Raw genomic sequence first — 20,542 nt, forward strand, 5'->3', positions numbered from 1 at the left:
ACTGTACATTCTTCTCCCATTTTTTTATGGTGTCCTAAAAATTCCTCCCAGCTCTTTCAGAATTCATATCTCATATCTTACAGCAAGGTTTTTTGGCTGTTTCACATCTGTAAAAAAATGTCCTTTTGTCTTTCATAATGAATATGATTTTCTTTTTGGAATTCTACAAAACTATTTATCCCTGAAGTTATATGCTTTGTAAGGTCTTAAGAGTAATCATCATGATGTTCACAAAGAGTACTCTTAAGAAATTTAGTTTCTGAACATACATTCCCTGATTTAATTTGAAGATAATGAAAAGTGCTCTCAAAAACCTTCCTCAAGTATAGGTTCTTGACTTTAAATAGATTTTCATTATTCCAGTTTCATTGGGGAAAATGGAATTTTCAGGGAGTTTTAAATTCATGCAGGTATTGCCTGCTGTCTGCTTGATACAACTGAGAACAATGTATTTGGCAGTCAAATTCCACTTCCTTGCTGTGATAGTTCAAGGGCTCCCATTAAATTAAAATCTGGTACCTGACTGAGAGCTCTTGTAATAATGTATTACCTGAGGGATGGCTGCATAAGTGACAGTAGCAAAGGATTACATTAAGGATTTATTTCTTATATTTTACCTTTATTTCTTCTTCTGACATCCACATTATAGATGTTACGGTTTATTTATTTACATGTCAAGTTCCATGATTTTTGAAAGCACTGGTTGGGGCAATCCCTTCTAGCTCGTTCAGAAATGCCTGTTCTTGTCTGGGAAGCTGTTTGGAGTTTTGAGGTGAGGCTGGATTCAACTCCTGCTTGCAGGCTTTGTGATCGAGTTCGAGGACGCGCTGCATGAGCCGGGAGTGTGGCGCTACCAGACGGAGGTGCCTGGCACCCAGACAACGGTGCAGCTGAAGTTGTCTCCCTATGTCAACTACTCCTTCCGTGTGATAGCTGTCAACAGGATTGGCAGGAGCCAGCCCAGTGAGCCATCTGAGCAGTACCTGACAAAATCTGCAAGTAAATAATTATTCCCACTTCCCAGGGATTGATTCCTGCTATGAATAGCACTGAGTTTGCTTGGAATCATGCAGCAGCCGTTCTTGTTCACGTGTAAATATTTTATTTTTAGGCCCTGATGAAAATCCTGCTAATGTACAGGGGATAGGCTCAGAACCTGATAATTTGGTAATAACATGGGAGGTAAGATGGGTCTTTTTTCAAGGTTTCATTTGTTTTCAGGTCTGTGAGTAACTTTTTTTTTTCCTTTTTTGAGAACCAACAATGGGAATGCCCAATTGCCTCCTAAAAATATTCTTGAAAAAGAGCTAAATTCATACATTCCCCATCTTAATTTTCATGAAAAAAATGATTTTTTAAAAAAAAAGTGAAAATAAGTTAAAGGGCGGGGGGATATTTCCTTGTGAGATTTCTCAAGATAAGCCAATAATTGGGTAATACAGGATGTTTTGCTGCCAGTTTAGGAAAACTTCAAAATATAAATGGAGATTTATGTCAAGTAGAGTCTAACTTTTAGAGTGAATTCTAATGTGAATGCTACTTCTACTGTCACCTTTTATGAGAAATTAATCATTGTGCACTTTCCCACTAGAAAACCGTTGAAGTTTTCTCCATGATGCCCTTACCATCATGACAGGAGCTCAAGGAGAGCCATGTATAACCAATTTTCCCTCTCAGGCAAGAAATATTGCCTGGGGTACACTCTTTACAAGGAGTTGGGGCAAGTCTGGTTTTCTCCCACGTCTTAAGAAATATTTGAAAACAAAAGATATATACAGAAATCATAATTTGCTGTTTGTGTAAGAATTAGTGACCAACATCACTCAATGTGCTTTAAATTGCATAACTTTTAGCAGTGCTTCTCTGTTGCAAAATACAGAGGAAAATTTTCAGTGACATTCTATAAAAGCATCAATGTATTTCTTTCTAAGATTTTTCAGATGCTTCAGAATATTTTTAAAAATGTTTCTTTTCATTTCAGCCTTTAAAAGGTTTTCAGTCTAATGGACCAGGGCTTCAGTACAAAGTCAGCTGGCGCCAGAAAGATGTTGATGATGAATGGACATCTGTTATAGTTGCAAATGTATCTAAATATATTGTGTCTGGTACACCAACTTTTGTTCCCTATGAAGTAAAAGTGCAAGCTTTAAATGACTTGGGGTATGCACCAGAGCCATCAGAGGTGATTGGACATTCAGGGGAAGACTGTAAGTTTGACTCAGTTATCCTAATTAAAAGGAGATAAATGTGTAACCTGATTGGGTATTTAAAATACTGAAATATTGGTAAGGGGGATAGTAGTTATTCTTTAAATTAAAAGGAAGCAATTCAGAGTATCAGTCCTGAAAACAGGAATGTTTTAACCTGCTCCAGGAGTACAATGTAAAGATTCATTCTAAAAAAACTATGTTTGTGTGGTTTCTAATTCTAACTAGGTGCTTGTTGCATCCTTTCCACACAGTGCCAATGGTTGCTCCAGGCAATGTTCAGGTTCATGTTATTAACAGCACATTAGCAAAGGTGTATTGGGACCCAGTTCCACTAAAAACTGTCCGAGGACACCTTCAAGGGTACAAAGTAAGTATGCTCAAAAGCATTCTCTTCCTTGTTTATTAAAGCAATCTTCCTGCATGAGATTGTATCCAGATGGAAGTAACTGACATGTAAGAGGACTGGTGCTTTTCAGTGAGCTCCCAAGTTCTGCTGACAAGGGCAACAGCTTTGATACAAGTCACACAGAGTTCAGCAATGTTCCAGCCTTGTAGCACTAGCTTCCTGTGACATTGTCCTTGAAGAAAAATGGCATGTGCTTGCAATCAAGCTTGCACATGTTAAACAGGCTAAAAAAATGGTAACAGTTTTACAGGTTCTTTTCCCAAAGTAGTTTAGAGGATGGGAAGAGCTAGTTTTGGTAGGAGTCTCTTCTAGGTCTAATGCTAAGGTTAACCATTTTCTGCTTTGATATGATTAATCATGTCTTTAATTCAGAGTAACTGGGCACTTCCTAGCATATGCTGGGTTCTGTGTCTTTTTGGAGGCCGGGAAAAAGCTCAGTGTGAAAGCTCAACTTAAGGACATGAAATGGCAGAAGATGTGGAGTGAGTGCCCATATAATGGAAGGAAGCTTATTGTAAGGTAGTGTGCTGCCTTTGGTCATAACTGAAAAGGCTGTGCTGGAGAAAAAAGACTGCAATTTGATAGAGGAGGGGAGACAGAAGATCTTCGAGATTTGAAACTGGTGTCCCTGGAGGATAGGGAAAAGTTGCTTTAGTGAGGATATACTGACATCCTATGTAGCAATAGAAGAAAATCAAAGTAATTGTTTCTTTGCTCCTCTGCAAGTATTCTCATAGGTTCTGTTCTAACAAAACATATTACTTAGCCTAAAGTAGATTAAGACTAATTTGAACTACTTCTTTTTAAGTGAAAGGAGGTAAAATAAATATTTGGAAAAATTAAAACAGTAAAGAATATTTGGAGGGAAATAAATATATGCCATACTTTTATAATGGACCAGTCCAAAATATTGAAACTGAACTTCAGTGCTCCAGAGCTGGTTACCACATGAATGTGAGTTCCTGGTATGTGAGTATCTCTTTCCTGGCAGAAAATACCACCATCCAGAGAGACTTGCACTAGTTCTGTATGATATGATATAGTGTGAATGTTTGTAGTTTGTGTGTTGCTTTGCCACACTGACACAATACACTCAGCTGAGAAACAGGACTTTACTAGGCTCTTAAGTGTTTATCTATTAGATAACAGCTGTACATCGACCTGGTATTTCATGCACAAATGGGCAATCAAAAGAAAATATCTGTAATGTGAGGATTAAAAAGTTGGAATTTAGTGAAATTAGTGGTAGTTATTAATCAAGTTACAGCAACACTAAAGCTCTTAATCCCAATCACCAAATTTCTATTAAAGATCTATAACAATACCAAAACGAGAATCCATAGGCACACTTCTGCCTGTAAATCAGGTTAAGTTCAACAGCATGGTTAAAGTGAATTGTCATCATCCAAAGTTCAGATGGACATTTCTTTTTTCCTCTGACTTTTGATTGTCTGAGGGTTATCTTCTGTCCTGTAATCACTAATGGGATCACTTTCCTCTCCATGTGATCTAGGGGGTTAGTCATGTCATGACCACTTCTATTTAATTTGTAATGCTTTCTCTGCATACAGTATAATTTTTTTCTGTGGGGAGGAGAGCCACACAATTACACAATGCAAAGTAAAACTAAAGGTCAAATAAGTTCACAACCACAGGATTGACAGCACTCCAGACCACTGAGTAGTTTTGCTGTTCTGGCTAGGACAGATGTGACAATGATATATCCTTGAATAAGTTGCAGATGCAGCAAGAATACCTTAAATAATTTTTGCAAATACAGCTAAATTAAGCTAAAATAGGTTAAAGACTAGACAAGGCATGAGGAATTGTAAGACCTGGTAGCTATTATTAAAAACCTTTCAGCTTTCTCTCAATACAAATTGAAAACTTTTCATGGATGAAGTATCTTCATCAGTGATGTAGCTTACAAAGCACGTGACGAGATCTTTGTAAACACAGAAGCAAAATCCTACTAGCATACTTAGGCTTTCCTAATTAATAAAATTATTTCTGCAAGCAGCCAGATTACACAATATACAGTGTTGCACTGGGGACAGATTTCTTAATAAATAGAGAACTAAGAGAGAGTCTAAAGAGTCACGTCTTGAAGGCAAATGTCTGAACAAAGCAGGAAGATTGTAACTAAGCAGCAGTCTGCAGCACATAATTCATATTTTGCTCTTGTATTAATCTAGCTATTACTCAATATACTGCAGTACTATAAAGCTTTTCAAACTAAGGAAGAAATTATGGAAAATGTGATGCACTCTATTTTATTATAGCTTATGAGTTTCAGTACCAATAGTACCAACACTTCAATTTTTGTTAGCTTGTAAATGATTTTCTACACTGGCTGATAGGATGAGAGCTATAGGATGACAGCTGGTGATATTGAAAAACATTAACTCTAACCATGTAAAATATAGTGGCATTTAAAAGTGATTGGAGTGAAATGGTATGTTGAAAGCTGATGTAAGTGCAACATTGCTTTATAGCTGGGTTTTGCAAGCCTTAACAGCCCCTTTTTTTTCAATTCCTATGTGAAATCGTGGCTTCCTAAATTTAAGGGGTGTTTTGCAGTTGGCCTGAATAGGAATAGGTTTTTTTATTAGTTTAGATTTCTTAGTGATCTTTAGCTTGTGATCATATTTGCATGAAAATGATGCTGTGAAAAATAAACAATTATGTATTTGAAGCTGACAATCTCAGGAGTAACACAAGGCTTTTGGAGATGCAGCTATTAATATCTTTCAAGTTATAATGGTAGAGAGACTGTGTAGTAAAGAGAGTGCAGGGAAAGCACCTGTGAGGCTCATATGTGGTTTCTTAGAAGCTCAGTCAGCTCAATGGACACCAGAATCAGCTTTCTCATCTGATCAAATTGTTACATAATTGGAGGAACAGTGTTGCCATCCCTGAGTGGAGAGCATTCCAGTACTGTAACCTTAGAGTAATTTCAGAACTTGTGTGTTTTTCCAGCCAAGTCAAATCTTTTGATTTCTTCCCCTTTTATAGGTAATCTGGCATCAAGGAATAGCATGGTCAGGGATGTGATCTAACAAGGAGCCAAAGTCCAGATCTACTTTGGCTGGCCTGTAGGCATCTTACTGAAAGAATGAGTAACTTCTGCCTCTCAGATAGACTGGATAGCAGGAGAATGATCACAGACCAATGTAATTCCCAACCAGAACTTGTATCAAACTGGTTTTGAGCATGAGCAGAACTGGCAGGTAGTGGTCTGCACCCAGTTGTGTAGACTGTTTCTGGACAAGGTCTGTTTCTGGAGCAGGAAAGCTCTATGCTGTGTCTAACCTGATCTTATTAAAATTGCAGTTATTTCTACCTATAATTCATGGACACCCATGGAAAAGCTCAGAGTTTAGAGAATCAGAACAGCTAAGCTCTCACTGTAAATTTTTTTTTTTTTTTGTCGTTAGGTTTACTACTGGAAAGTGCAGAGTCTATCCAGAAGGAGTAGACGACATGTAGAGAAAAAGATCTTGACTTTCAGGGGAAACAAGACTTTTGGAATGTTACCAGGACTGGAGCCCTATAGTTCCTACAAGCTGAATGTTAGAGTTGTTAACGGTAAAGGAGAAGGACCAGCAAGCCCAGACAAAGTATTTAAGACCCCTGAAGGAGGTATGAAATGAAAAACCTCGATATTAAATTTACATGGGGTTTACTTGGACTTCATAAAATAATAATCTCTCTCAATACAGTAATATTCTTAAGAATTAATAATTAATGACCTGTTTTAAGTTAATCTACTTTGTATTTACTCTATGTTCTTTTTAAAAGTTCCTGGTTCACCTTCCTTTCTGAAGATTACTAACCCAACATTGGACTCTCTGACTCTGGAGTGGGGTTCACCCACCCATCCAAATGGTGTTTTGACATCATATACGCTGAAGTTTCAGCCAAGTAAGTTAAATATTGATATATTTTGGGGGTTGGACTTCTGGTCTTTCAAGTCCTTTCCAACCCAAACCATTATTTGATTCTGTGATACAGCTCTAACTTAGGCAATGCATCTACCAAATAATAATCCGTTTATGAAGAAAAAATTATGTTAAATTTATAATGTACAAAAGATATGATTGCATTGTAAATGTCACTTTTGAAAAAGACTAATATATTTTTATAATATAGGTGACTGTACTTGGAAATCTTTTTTTGCTATAGTACAAGGTTAACATTTTTATTTCTTTCATTACTTCAAACTGTAATTCACAGACAAATGGAGGTGAGGTCCTACAGATAAGTGGCATCCAAGTTAGATGCAAGATACTACTGCCTACAAATTCAATATTCTGACTGCAGAGAAAATGTCATTAGAAGTAAACCAAAGAATGTCAAATTATATTGTTGTCCGCTTTTCCAATTTTCATGGTAAAATAATCTTACAAAGAAAAATTTATAAGTGTGCCATTTACTCATCTCAGAGCTATTAAATCACTTCTTTTTGATCCCAGCTGTTTATTTAGCCCAGAAGTTTCTCAGCAGTGACACTGAAAAGGAAAGAGTTTCATATGCATGGAACAGATAAAGGAAATTTACGTTCTTCCACTTACCAAGTCCTACTGTTTTTGGCATTAGACACAAGTAGCTTCAATGTTTTCTTTTCCTAAGCATACTGAGCTTAGAATTTCAGAATTTTTCAGTGGTCAGGGGGGCTTCAATGCTGCATAAATTCAGATTATTTGAACTGAACTCATTTGTTTTGGATTCAGAGATTTGTGAGAATGAAACTTGATCTTAAAAAACTTGCTGGTGTTTCCTATTTCCCTGTTGGATTTTGGCACCTTTACACAAAGGTGACTTTCTTTTGAAATGTAGATGCAGAGACAAGCAAAAAAAAATACATAAAAACCAAAAGCCTTTTAAAATACAATGAAAGTGTATGCAAGTTTCCTAATTTTTTTGTTTCTCTATTTTTTTGTAACAACAGTCAACAACACCCATGAATTGGGTCCCTTGGTAGAGATAAGAATTCCTGCCAACGAGAGCAGCTTGATATTAAAAAATTTAAATTACAGCACCCGGTACAAGTTTTACTTTAATGCACAAACTTCAGTTGGAGCAGGAAGTCAGATAACTGAGGAAGCAGTAACAATTATGGATGAAGGTAAGATCTGTATCTAAAAGGAAAGTCCTTTGAGTTTAGAAACCTCTACAGATTGCATTAAACATCTGTATCTAAATATTACCATTGCTTCCTTCCACTAAGGAAATAGGGCCGAGTGATTTTTTTCTTTTCTAGAGTTTTCTTAACTGTGTCATATACTAGTAAAGTATTTTAAATATTTTTAAATAAAATACATGTGAAGGCTTTCTGCTGTAATGGGAACTCCCAAAGAGGTATATAGCCTCTTCTTTTAATATCAACTCACAAGCTCTAAGACAGACATTGGCCTTTCTGTGGTTCAAGTTTCATGTAACTTTACATTTTTAGTGGTTATTGTCTATTCACCTATTCTGCATCATTGACCAGCTTGGGTCACAGAGAAAAATACTGCAATAATGCAGTTTTATGTTTAGAGGAAGTTATTTATTTTTTGTAGTACGTACCAGCTTCTGTGAAATCTAAGTTGCTTTCACAGAACTAGCAAAAAACTGTAAGACTGTTGAAATAAATTTGTCATCTATGGCCCAAAGTAACTGTAAAACCCACCAAGTACATTGATAAATCCTGTCACCATTGATTTCTATATTTGTAGCCATTCTAGAGCTTTGTTAAAGTTGGTTTTTAATTATATATGGATGCTTAATAAAATAAGAATGATTTAAAACCAACAGGAAATTTGGAACTTTTTAATCATTTTGATCTGATATGATCAAAAGAATAAGTCTATTAATATTAATAACTCTATTTTGGTACCATGTTTTCACATAATTTTATGCTCAGTAAAATGATGGTTTATTGGAATTGCCATAGATGAGTTGCTATTCAATGCAATTTCTCTGTCAGGGTATTAAGTTTGCATATGAACTGCATTTATTTTAAATCTTGCACCCTAACAAGCATGACCAATAAAATTTTGTAAATGCATGTACAATCATTTTGTCTTGTGGTAGTCTGTCAGGGTTCAGCATAAACGGATTGTTTCTAATTTATTTGAATTATTACATTTTATCTAGTCTGCATGCTTTTTATAGTGAAATGATATATGTGTGTTTCCTTTGGTGTTGTATCTAATTATGTAGTGTTCCTATTCTTGTTTTCCTCCATTAAAGCTGGTATTCTCCCTCCTGCTGTAGGTGCAGGCAAAGGTAAAATGAAACTGCATGATTTATTAATATGTGGATTTTGCAGTGTTGCAAATGGGGAAATTGCAGTGGTAAGGACAGAAAATCTCGGACTACACTTTTTTGTACAAAGTATAATCAGGGCTGGAAGAGAACAGTTGTGGAGGTTTTTTGTTTGGGTTTGTTGGGGTGTTTTTAAAGGAATCCAGAATGCTTGTTAATACCTTTCATCTGTTTATTTTGCCACAGAGTTCCAGGGGAATTCATTAGCTTTGCTTTAGCGAAGTCTAATTATTTCTGAACTTTTAACAGATGTATGCCACTGTCATAAATATTCAGGATCCAGGTGCACTAGCACTGATTAGCTGGAGTAGAAAAAACAGCACTTTTGCAAAGGAGATTCATTTACTGCTTGTGCCATGTGCATTTTTTTGTTTTAAAAAACTATCTGCAGTCTTGTTCTCACTGTGGATTACTGCTACCCACTTGAACACATTTACTTCATTTGCAAGCCAACTGTGCAGAGGAGACAGATGACTGACAATACCCTCTGTCTGCTTCTCAGTTTGAGGATCAGATTGAATATACAGGCAAATGTCTTCCCACTGTTTTAGGTTCACAGATCTTGTGAGTGAGTACTTGAGGATATTGCAGTGAGTACAAGCTAGTATAATTCTTATTCGTTGATTTTGGTAATATTTAGTTCTTTATGATTAATGTATTTTGATACCTTCATTGTCAGAAGCAAAGGTTGTCCTGAGGTAGCTCAAACTCAGGAATGACTCTCTATACAGAGGTGTTATTGAATGACAGGTGTCATTAACTAATGACCACTTGTGCTTCAGATTCTCAGACCATAAACGTCACAAGTCGAAATCTGTACATGAAGTACCCAACATTTTTAATAAACTTGGAAGAGGCAGATATAAATTATTTTACATATAGTTTCTTTTCACTTGATAATCAGGTGTTGTGAATGATAGCCATAAGAAAGAAATTCATTCACTCAGTCTGGTATAAACCAGACAATATATAAATAAATGTATGCCTGCATTTGGGAATATATATATATATGTTTTTATATGTATAGATGTAAGTGTATTCTGATATCAGATGTGTTTCTGGTAAGTGTGTGAAGTTGTGGAATTATTTTGATGACAAGCCTTTTTTACTATTTTACTCTAGTCGTAGCTGAGAAGTCAGCACAGATTGGAACAATCAACCTGACTTTAGTCGTGGGCATGCACAGCAGAAATGTAAATTAAGTTGTCATTATTTGTAGCTGACTCTTAAAAACTCATGCAAGGAAAAATGGATTCTCTGTGTGAAACTGAGGTCTAATTATAGCTGTATGTGGCTATCAGAAAGCATCTTATTTGTAAGATTAGCTGGAGCAGCTCACATTTCAGAGCTGTCTTCTCAGATTCTCTGAAAACTAAGCAGATGTCTTTGTTTGGTTCCATGTTGTTTATGGTTTCAAAGTTTTCACATATTCCTCTTGCAATTACAAAGATGACTTTGGACCTGCAAACAGCACAGAACTAAAGCCATGACATCTGTTAGGACATCTGAGTTGCTGCAGGTCTGAGATGAATGTTCTCAGTGGTTACTACAATGCCATGTTAACTGCTTTGCCACTGATCAGGGACCACGAGTAAGGAAAAGGAGGATCGTATTATCAAGATCAAGCACTAAATTAGTTGGTCTCATGAGTGGGTGGATTTGGAAGATAGAAGTGCTCAGTCCACTCAAAAAGTAGCTGTGCCCAGCAGAGAACTTTCCTTTTTCTATTAATTGCAGGAGGGTCTATATGTCCGTACAGTTCTTATTAATTTGGACCCAAAGCCAGAACAAATTTAGACCACAACCATTTTGTGCTCTACCAAAACATATCAGGCTTTTAATTTTGAAGGGCAGTACTTACCAGGAAAATGTAATTATCCTTTTTTTTCTTTTGATTTGAGCACATTGATCCTGGAATTAAGTAGACAGTAGGTCCCAGATTCAGCTGGCCTAAAATGCTGAACTGGAATTTCTGTATTTGGTGTTTTCTACTGGATAGCTGCCTGTGAAGAGCTGCACCTTGGCCAGTCATATACATTAGACACATGGTCCTGGAGGAATTCAAATAAATTAAACCTTAGTGAGCTGTGCTACTTGGGGCATATTTCATTTCTCACAGTAAAACTATAAATCAAAGTGCAGAGGGATATATTGCTGTGGTAAATCTAAGGATCTTAATTGATTCAATATTTTTAGTGTCACAAGCCTACATGAGTAAATCATTAGATGTATTTACTAAATGAAAAAGCTATTATATTATAGCTGATAATTCTATTTGACTTGCACTGTCATTTTTCCTTTCTAATACTGTGGTGCTATGAATTACTTAAAATCGATAAAATTAATGGTACTACAAAAAAAAAATAAATTCTCAGCAACCTATATTCTAAATGTGTCTGAAAACTTCATGTGTGAAACAGAATTTATTATACCTAATGTTAGATACTAAGCATGCCCTAGTATTGCCATTTATATACTGGCATATAACCACAGGCATGAGGTAACAGAGGTGTGAGAAAAATGGGGGAATAACCCAATTACATATAAAATAATTATAGTAGCACCAGCAAGGTGACTCAGGTGATCACAGGAGTCAAGTCTTTTCTGTTCTTTTCCATTAGAAGTTTCAAATAGCTGCCCTATAGAAGAAAGAAGAGAATTCTAATTTGACCAGTGGTAGAAATGAAAGTTGCTGGTTAAAATAAAGATAGGGATAGGGATGCATGTTTTTTGTAAGCTGAAGTACAGGGAGTCATGGCATGGCATGTCAGCCTCATTCCACAAGCCTTCTCATTTCACTTTTTAGTTTCTTTTGATTTAGTCAACATTTGAAAGCAAGGTCTTGTAATCTGCATGCATGCCGACACTGGTAACTGGTAGTCTTGAAATGGAATTAAAATAAGTTTGTGAGATCACAGTAACCTTTAATTGTAGCTAGTGCCTCCTGTCACTGGTACTCACTCTGGTCTGTCTTCTTCATGTGAACTTCATTTCTCAAGTACTAGTGACAAATAGCACTCCCTTTTGTTACAAGGGGGATAAATGAGTAGTCTGTCCTCTGGGTTTGAAGCTATTCTTTTGGGGTTTTTGGCTGAATCACCAGTATGTAACTCCTCACTGTAGGCTGGAAATCAGTCTCAACTGAGTTTGGATCTCTGATCTCTTTGTAGAAGATCAAATCAGTTTTCTTTGTTCAGTACAAAATGCAGTTCTTTAAATCATTTTCTCTGCCCACCATCTGTTTTCCCTCTCTCTTGAATAATTTCCCATAATGTATCCATGTCTTTTGCTAACAATTTCAAGCTGCTTTTACAGTCAAGTTAAGTGTAGTATTTTTGTATTGCTCCTTCAGCCACTCTCCCCCTGTGGTCTTCTCCATTGTGTATTTGTGTGATTCTTTCAGTACAGCCTGCTATGCAGAACCACTCTTTTGTCCTCTTTTAAGTTCACTGGGAACAATGCTGATACTTGGCATGCTAGACTAGAGAAAATTTTTGTTATCACTGTGCAAAAATTCCTGAAAATGCCTTTTGCTTTGTCGATGTCATGCCACATGCTCATCAGTGACATAATTTTTTTCATTTCTTCTTTGGATTCTGTATTTCTTACACTACAGACATGCTCTTGCAATTGATCTAAATAATCCCAGAAGTGACTGATGGCCATTTTTCACTGCCAGAAATGGAATTCTCTCCCACTGTTATACTAAAGCTTGAATTTCATACTACAAATGTAAATGTAAAAAGGCAAAGGAAAATAAACCACTTTTCTGTGTCTGTCAGGCTCTGGCAGAATCTATTACCTTTGTCCTTCATTTTTTTCTTGTGTGGGTGTGGATTTTTTCCTTTAAATTAACTTTTCTCTTAATATATGCATTTTAACTTAATTGTCTATGACATATTGTTTTGTGGGTTTTTTTTTTCCTTTTAACACTAGACTTCAAATTTGTGCTTGGCACTCCTCCAGCATTTTTTCCTGAATATCAGGTGAATTCCATGAAAATTCCTGAAGTTTAGTCGCTTTGGGGATTATTTGATTTATTGTTCTTCTGGACTAAATCTTGAGAAAGAGTACTATTTCATTGTTAAAATACCTTCCAATCTCATGTCCTGTCTTTTTAAATTCTATTGATTGTGCAGCCTGGCTATAACTATTCTTTTTAAGGAACTGTGTTCCTGAAAGGCTGAAAAATTAAATAAAACTCTGCCAAAGGACTCCAGTAAAAAAGCACTGGAATTAATTTGAAAATGGAAGAAAACTTATCTTCAAGCCTAGGCCTCTTTCTCAACAATTGGCAAATGCTTTTATAGATACTACAGGAATGAAACCATACTTGGATATGCCAGCTGAATTTTGCATGCTATCGAGGCAGGAATGAAAAAGCTTAATTAAGGTAGATGAATAAGAGTGGGTCTGTATAAAACCTGTGGCTTACTAACAGTCCATTCCCATGTTTTTTAGAGTGATGCTCTTGCCAGTACTGCTGCACAGTGTGGGGCATGGTCACAGATGAGAGAGCACAGTGCTCTGCTCTCCAGGACATTATTTCCTGCCCGCCCCTCTCCCCCCCTTTTTCCCAACTGGCACTTGCACATGCTGGGAGCTTCTGCCAGCTGACAATTACACATTTGCCATTTGTGAACAGTGCTGGGAAGCATATTGAAGAACTGAGAGGTTAATTATAATTAGAGGTGTGGTGATTGAGAAATAAAAGAGTCTGGGTGGATTGACTACAAGCTTTAAATGTCATAACCAATTCACCTCCAGGCTTTCATCACCTCAGGATCCATCAGCCTTCTTTTATGTTCTTCTGTGTGTAGATATGGCACATTTAACAGACATAAGTAAAGCTTGGCAGGCCAGCTGGCTAATGAGATCAAGCAATAGTGCAAAAGACGAGAATTGCAAAAATAATAACTTTGCAAAGAAGTTCACAACTGAACAGATTTCCTGGTGCACCTTATTCAATAGTTAAAACCCACAGAATTTAAATCTGACCGAATACTACATGTGGGTAAATCTGTACATACAGCTGTTGGTAAGCATCAGATATGAGTATATTTGATAAATATAAGCATATTTAGTCACTTGAGAGAATTTAGAAGTAAGATGGGAAGGAAATTACGGTAACTTTCAGAGCAAACTTGGTTGTTTGATCATATGAACATATGATCAATCATATGAACAGAAAGACTTTTACCAGATACTTTAATCTAGAAGGCAGCTCTTTAATGAGATCAGAAACTGGAAACTGGAGATGGAAAAATACCCCACCAGATAAGATCAAGCGATTATTGAACTTGCATAGTAATTCAGAAACTCTCCATCATCTGGAGTCTTTCACAGAAGATGAGACAGTTTCCTTCATCCCCAAGTGCTCAGGCATGAGAAGGGAGAAGTTAGGGGTAATGCTGTGGCATCTGTTTGCAGGAGTACAAAATAGATTATTGCTAACAGGTTTTTTTGTCTTTAATATTGTGACAAATATCAGTCATACGGTTGGGCTGCTAATTAGACATCTTCCATGGAAGACCAAAATCCAGGAGAATATGGCTTTGAGAAAATACAATTTAATGAAACAAAGTCATATTTCAAATACAAACCACTTGTTTTCTTGGCACAGCACAAATGCTGAGATTGTTATTGAAGTAAACACCTGTTCCTATGTCTAAATCTGGACGGAAGTTATACATCCTGTCTGCAATCTCAGACTCTGCACCCTCCTAAATTTAGAGACCGCTTTTCTTTCCTCTTGCTACCTCTACAAGTGGCACACAGAAACAGAATCTAATCCCCTTGCATTACCATCGTGTATATTGTTACATGCTAGATTTCCCATAGACAGCTCTGGCTGTGGTATTTCTTAGGGTGGTTGTTGTGACTTAGATGGCTTGTGATTTTTTTCTTTTTTTTTAAATCTAGTGCTTTCTCAATTGTTTTGTTCAGGTGGTTTTAACAAGAAATTAATCTATTCTTTGTTATTTAAATAATATATTCCTTATTTTGGTTGGTGAAAGAAATTAAATATAAGAACAATTTCGCTATAAAAACATCAAATGGGGGAGCAGTACAAATTGAATTGTTGAATGAGTACTACTGGAATGGAGTTAAGAAGAAATATCTAATGCAAATGAAAAAAAAAATTATAAAAAAAAATATTTTTAGAAACATTGTAATAATCAGAATACATTATCAGAAGAAGCAATGGAATTTGCCTAATTCAGGTATTTTAAAAAATAATACCTAAAAACAAAACCTATAGTTTTAGTTAGAAATGGTACTCACATTATTTCATCTGTTCTAGAGGCCCAAGTAAACCATTTTCTCTGTGCATATAACTTTGAACTTTTTCCAGCTTGGCCATATGGACAAAGCCAGCCTGTTAGAAGAAGAAAGTAATTTAAGTGGATAGATAAATTCTGTGTAGCCTCTTTTGCCTTGATAACAGGCTTTTGCTCATTTTATTTTCTTGTGTAGATGAAGCCATTGGAATTCTGTCATTTGTCTTTACTGGGACTAGATTTTTACCTCTGATGTGTCATGATCCTTTGGGAAGCATTTTTAATGTTCCTAATAGAAAAGTTAGTTTTAGCAGAATAGAAAAGTCAGTGGCAAAGTGAAGCATTTTCAGTTAGAACTAGTTTCATACCTCTGAGGAGCATCCTCTTTGTATCTGCCTTATTACAGCATTGGAACTATTAAAATCCATTTTTTCATTAGTCTTAGGCAAGCAGAGACACTGAGCTATACATTCGTTTGTAACAAGCATTACTAGCTCGTTACAAAGAGCAAAGGTATGAGCAGAGAAGTGGCAAAGAAGGAAGGTGTGAGCAGAGAAGTGGCTACTTTCAGAATGCTGAAGAGAGAAGCTCTTCTCTTCACAGTTGTGGGCATTCTGCACGTCTGTGAGAAGCACTGTTGTCTGACTGGAATGGCAGCAGTGAGACACAGTGCCTTACAAGGGGCAGCTCCTTCCATTCCGGTCCTTCGTATCCTTCACTCCAGAGTACTTTCATGTTGGCTTCCCCATATCTGATGTCCAGTTTTCCAGTGTCTAAGGGAGCCATGAATGTATAATATTAACAAAAGCTGATTTCAGGAATGTCCTGTGAAAGCAAAGCTGCCAGTACATACATACTTCAGTCTGTTTTCAAATACATGTTTATCACTTAGCTGTTTCACATTTTGACAAGTAAAACTATTTGAAACCTGCATGATCTTAGAATGTGCATGTGGTATTTATTTAACAGGTAAGGTTTTACTGTATTAGTTAATTGCTACTTTTTGATGCAAAATGTTTTTACTCTTTATTTTTTCTTTCCTACTGTCTCTGATGGTGAAGGATATTCAGAAATCCTTTTTGCAACTTCCCCAGTCATGCATACTGTCCGTCCAACATTCTATAAGGGTATTGTCTTCCTTTTTTATCGCTATCCATGCAATAGAGCCAAAATCCTATCAGGGCTTGCACTTGGGCCATTTGCAGTCCATTCACTGCCACATGCCATAAAGGGAGGAGCTTACCACCTTCATGCCTCCCTTCTGTCCTACCATTTCCCATTACCCTGACAATGTTCTCATCTCTTTCCAGCTGTCTGCATTTTACTTCCAGATGAATAGAAATAATGTTTTTCAGAATTTTGGCAGTTAGGTACTTTTTAAGTATTTAGCAGTTTTTTGTGGTACAGAGCATGCTCAGTAAAGTACATAGATTTTACTTTATAATTTCTTAGTGTAGTAACAACCTGGGATTAAATTTCAAAATACTGTACTTTAGTCACTAATTTCCAGTAATGGAACCAATGAAAAATGTGCTATACTTTCCCTCTATGTGGTCTAAATTAACTTAGTAACTTATTTTAATACTTTTTTAAATGTATGAAGTCACAACTGCATATTCTGCTTTGTTTTTCTATTGTGTATTTAGTTCAACCACTTTATCCAAGGATCAGAAATGTTACAACAGCTGCTGCTGAGACCTATGCCAATATCAGTTGGGAGTATGAGGGACCAGATCATGCCAACTTTTATGTTGAATATGGTGTAGCAGGCAGTAAGAAGTCATTTCATTAAATTCTGCTAAACTTTTGAGATGTATTTTGGAAGATTTTTATAGTAAATGGGGTCTTAAATTGACCCAGTGTTAATGATAGCTCTTAAATGTCTTTAATTATTTTATAATTTGATCAGGAAGATCAAATAATTTTCATTTTAATAAACATCAATGCTTTGCAGGTTTTTGATGAATAGATAAATATGAACCTTTGTTCCTTTGTATTATTTTATAAATTCTTTTGAACGTGAACTTCTAAAAACGTAGTTTGCATGAAGATTTTTATCATGAAGCAATTACATGTGTAAAAATATGATTACTTGCATTAAAATAGGATGCACGGATTTTCCTAAATTATGCCCAATTCAGGAAAGAAAAAAGATTAAATAAGATATCCTTTTTTAAATTAAACCTTAAAATAAGGTATGAATCAATTTATGTGCTCTTATTGCCTAAACCAGGTTTAAAACTTTGATAATACTGGTAATAATTAGAACAAAGTTAGCTAATAAAAGCAAGATACTTCTTTTTAAATACCCCATCCTTCTAAAGTTATGACTAAAGGTGACTAATCTGAAAATTGGAAGAGAAATGCATTTTTCTGGATATTGGCCAAAGAAATAGCTGAGGGTGTCCTAGAAAAAAGATACAAGAGAGATTCAGATTTTTAAATAGAACTTCTTGACCAAACTAAATATTGACTGAAACTGTGTCATTTAATAAAAGTACTAAAATCTATTTTAATGTATCTCATAATTACAAGTTCAATAAGCATTTTAAAAATAAAATAAATTTGCATTTCTTTAGTACAATGGAACAAATGTTTAAAATAGTTTCATTATTACTGTACAATGAATTCTTCAATATGTTGCATGCAATTTATTACTCATAATTTTACATAATTATTTTTGAGAGAACAGCTATTTTTCTCAGATGATCCATAGTTTAGTCAAGTAACTGTCAGTAGTATTTTGTCTAGAAACTTTCAGTAATACAGATAAAATTAAAATACCGACTTGTTGTTTTCCTAAAATTTTTATAGGCAAAGAAGATTGGAAAAAAGAAATTGTAAATGGTTCTCGAAGCTTCTTTGTCTTAAAGGGTTTAACACCAGGAACAGCATATAAAGTCCGGGTTGGTGCTGAGGGCCTGTCTGGTTTTAGGAGTTCAGAGGATGTGTTTGAGACAGGTCCAGGTGAGGCACACTGTACCCCAGTACATTTCTGTATCCTAGCCAGAGTCGTGCTAGACCAACGCTGAAACGCTGAACTGCTTCTAGCAAGAGATGGTGCAGCTGGAATCTTTGCATGTTCCTTTCATAGAGCAATGTTAAAGTGTTTTATAAACGCCTAAATGATGCCAGTTTATTTGTGTTTGAATTATGAATGCTTCCACCCTTTCAAATCACTCTACTTGACTGATGTTTGTACTAGGGGCAAGATATGCCCTGCCCACACTCCATCTGTGTGCTGTGCACTGAAGATGACCTATTTCTAATATTTCCAATTAGTATAATTACAGGGCTGTATTTAAATAATGTTGCTTTTTATAGAGCTAAAATATTTGCATAATCAGAAAATGCAGATTCAATTTGATGTCTCATGTAATCTATTAATACCAGCGTTAAGACATTCCTACTTATAAATTTCTCTTTTCCTGACATATACAAGTTTTATATGGATTTTGATGTCACACATGTATCCTGGGAATCAGTAAGGCTGTTTAAGATTCTTATGTTCATACTGCAGTCCTATTTCTTTGTAAGCAAGTCAGCAATGCCTGCCAATTACACTCAGGAAAAAGGTTCTCTTGGAAGGTTCTTTGATGCTATGCTGAATATTGTGTTGCCATCACATGCCATGCCATCATCATGTTTGTGGTCAGCTGTTATTATTTTTGTCTTTGCCAGCCACTTCTCCTCATTTCAAGCATTTTAGCCAGTGCATAGTTATACAGCAACAGCCCCACCAACTCTAGAATGTTATGTTATAAGAAAGTAATTTAAATATGAAAATACACTTGAACATTCTATTATAATTATCAGGCAACAACATAGATAATGGGTATGCTAGTTTAAAAGTGAGCTCTTTGTAAAATCATCATTTTTTTGGCTTTGATTTATTCAATTTTTGTTCACAGTTTATCATGTTGCAGGAAGGTTTGAAAACATAGTGCTGAATAACAGTGCCAGGCAAATATGTACAGGCTGAGTACAGAGCCAGGAACAGCTAGTGGTACAAAAGCCTACCTATGAAATGCTATGAAAATACACATCTGAAGCCTAGAGGAGCAGTAAACAAGGACCAAGACTGTAATAAAATTCAAAACAAGCTGCATGGAAACCTTCCCAAAAGCCTCTTCCTGCATAAAAAGTACTGAGCCAGCAGATAAGGATTCCTGTACTTACCCAGTCATGTTGACTCATGCCCTTGTGCAGTTAAGGAAGAAGGGACTTTAGATACTTCTTTCATAATGGAAAGTTTCAATGTCCAGCATGAAATTATAAACATAGCCTATTTCTTACAGAAAAATCTTGTGTCACAGTGTCTTCAGCCCAGGTCAAAGCTTTTAAACACTTCAAAAAGATGGAGTGGACAAAGAGGCCAACACTGGAATATGTCCTTATTAGGAATGAAACTTTGGTATTTCAAACATTTTGGTATTTCTAATACAAGGCTTTCCCCACATTTTTTTTTTTTTTTGACAAGCATTCCTATGGAGCATCCTCACATTGTGCAGGTTTATCCTTTTGGGCATTCCTGCCCTGAGTGTTCTGCATTGACTCCTGCATTAGTGGTTCACCAAGACACAAGGTTTTTCTGCATGAAGCAAATAATTTGCTTAGTGTAGGCAGGAAATGTGCCATTTTTAAAGATGCACTGAGGTCTAGAAACCCTTTCCTACTGGAAATGCAGTAAGTTAATACAGGAAGCTGCAAAAGTAAGTTTTCATCTTCCCAACTATCTTGCATATTTTTATGCATGAGCTTTTGGCTTGATTCTATTTTTTACTACATTTGAATGTGAATTGTGCTTTTCCATTTTGTTACAGTATGTATTATACAACATCTAATGTCCTATTATGAGTGCAGATGCACCAAACTCAAAATAATTTTAACCTTAATATAAAAACAAAGATTTCTTTTATTTTTATTTGTAGTTCAGAGGAAGATTCCTTTTGTGTTTTTTCTTTAATTGCCACTTTTAAATATTTTTTATATATGTATTTATGTATATTTATGTGTGGCATAAAGAGTAGAAATATTTAGGTATATAAACTGTAATGACATGTAGGTACTTTGATGCAAAAATATAAGAGTCACTTTCTGAAATATCAGAAAACATAAACAAGGACTGAGAAATCTTCTGATTGTATCTCCACAATAAACAGGCACATTAACTCACTGGATTATAAATGAAAATCAATTCATAGCTTTGCCCAGTGAGACCAGAAATAAGCATTTAAAGAAAAGGGTAATTTTAGCTCAGTACTTCTTAAGTGGAATACACACTGGTCTTCTGTATGGAATGGACTGGAGATACTGTACATCAGAAGAACTTT

The 20,542-nt window shown here is 35.8% G+C and overlaps 1 protein-coding gene across 10 annotated transcripts in view; it reads left to right on the forward strand.

The window, feature by feature from the left end:
• The window catches only part of NRCAM (neuronal cell adhesion molecule), a 147,729-nt gene that overhangs the window by 109,674 nt on the left and 17,513 nt on the right, over nucleotides 1-20,542 (forward strand). For 8 of the 10 annotated variants that reach the window (XM_050982170.1, XM_050982146.1, XM_050982143.1 and 5 more), the window contains 9 exons: nucleotides 802-999; nucleotides 1,112-1,182; nucleotides 1,982-2,207; nucleotides 2,462-2,577; nucleotides 6,054-6,258; nucleotides 6,418-6,540; nucleotides 7,568-7,744; nucleotides 16,856-16,981; nucleotides 18,024-18,176. In XM_050982170.1, coding sequence (XP_050838127.1) covers nucleotides 802-999; nucleotides 1,112-1,182; nucleotides 1,982-2,207; nucleotides 2,462-2,577; nucleotides 6,054-6,258; nucleotides 6,418-6,540; nucleotides 7,568-7,744; nucleotides 16,856-16,981; nucleotides 18,024-18,176 — 1,395 coding nt within the window. The remainder of the gene's footprint in view (nucleotides 1-801; nucleotides 1,000-1,111; nucleotides 1,183-1,981; nucleotides 2,208-2,461; nucleotides 2,578-6,053; nucleotides 6,259-6,417; nucleotides 6,541-7,567; nucleotides 7,745-16,855; nucleotides 16,982-18,023; nucleotides 18,177-20,542) is intronic. The other 2 variants (XM_050982182.1, XM_050982164.1) reach the window with 1 other exon arrangement.

The sequence above is a fragment of the Serinus canaria genome, chromosome 1A (genome assembly GCF_022539315.1).
Source record: "Serinus canaria isolate serCan28SL12 chromosome 1A, serCan2020, whole genome shotgun sequence".
Lineage (NCBI taxonomy): Eukaryota > Metazoa > Chordata > Aves > Passeriformes > Fringillidae > Serinus > Serinus canaria.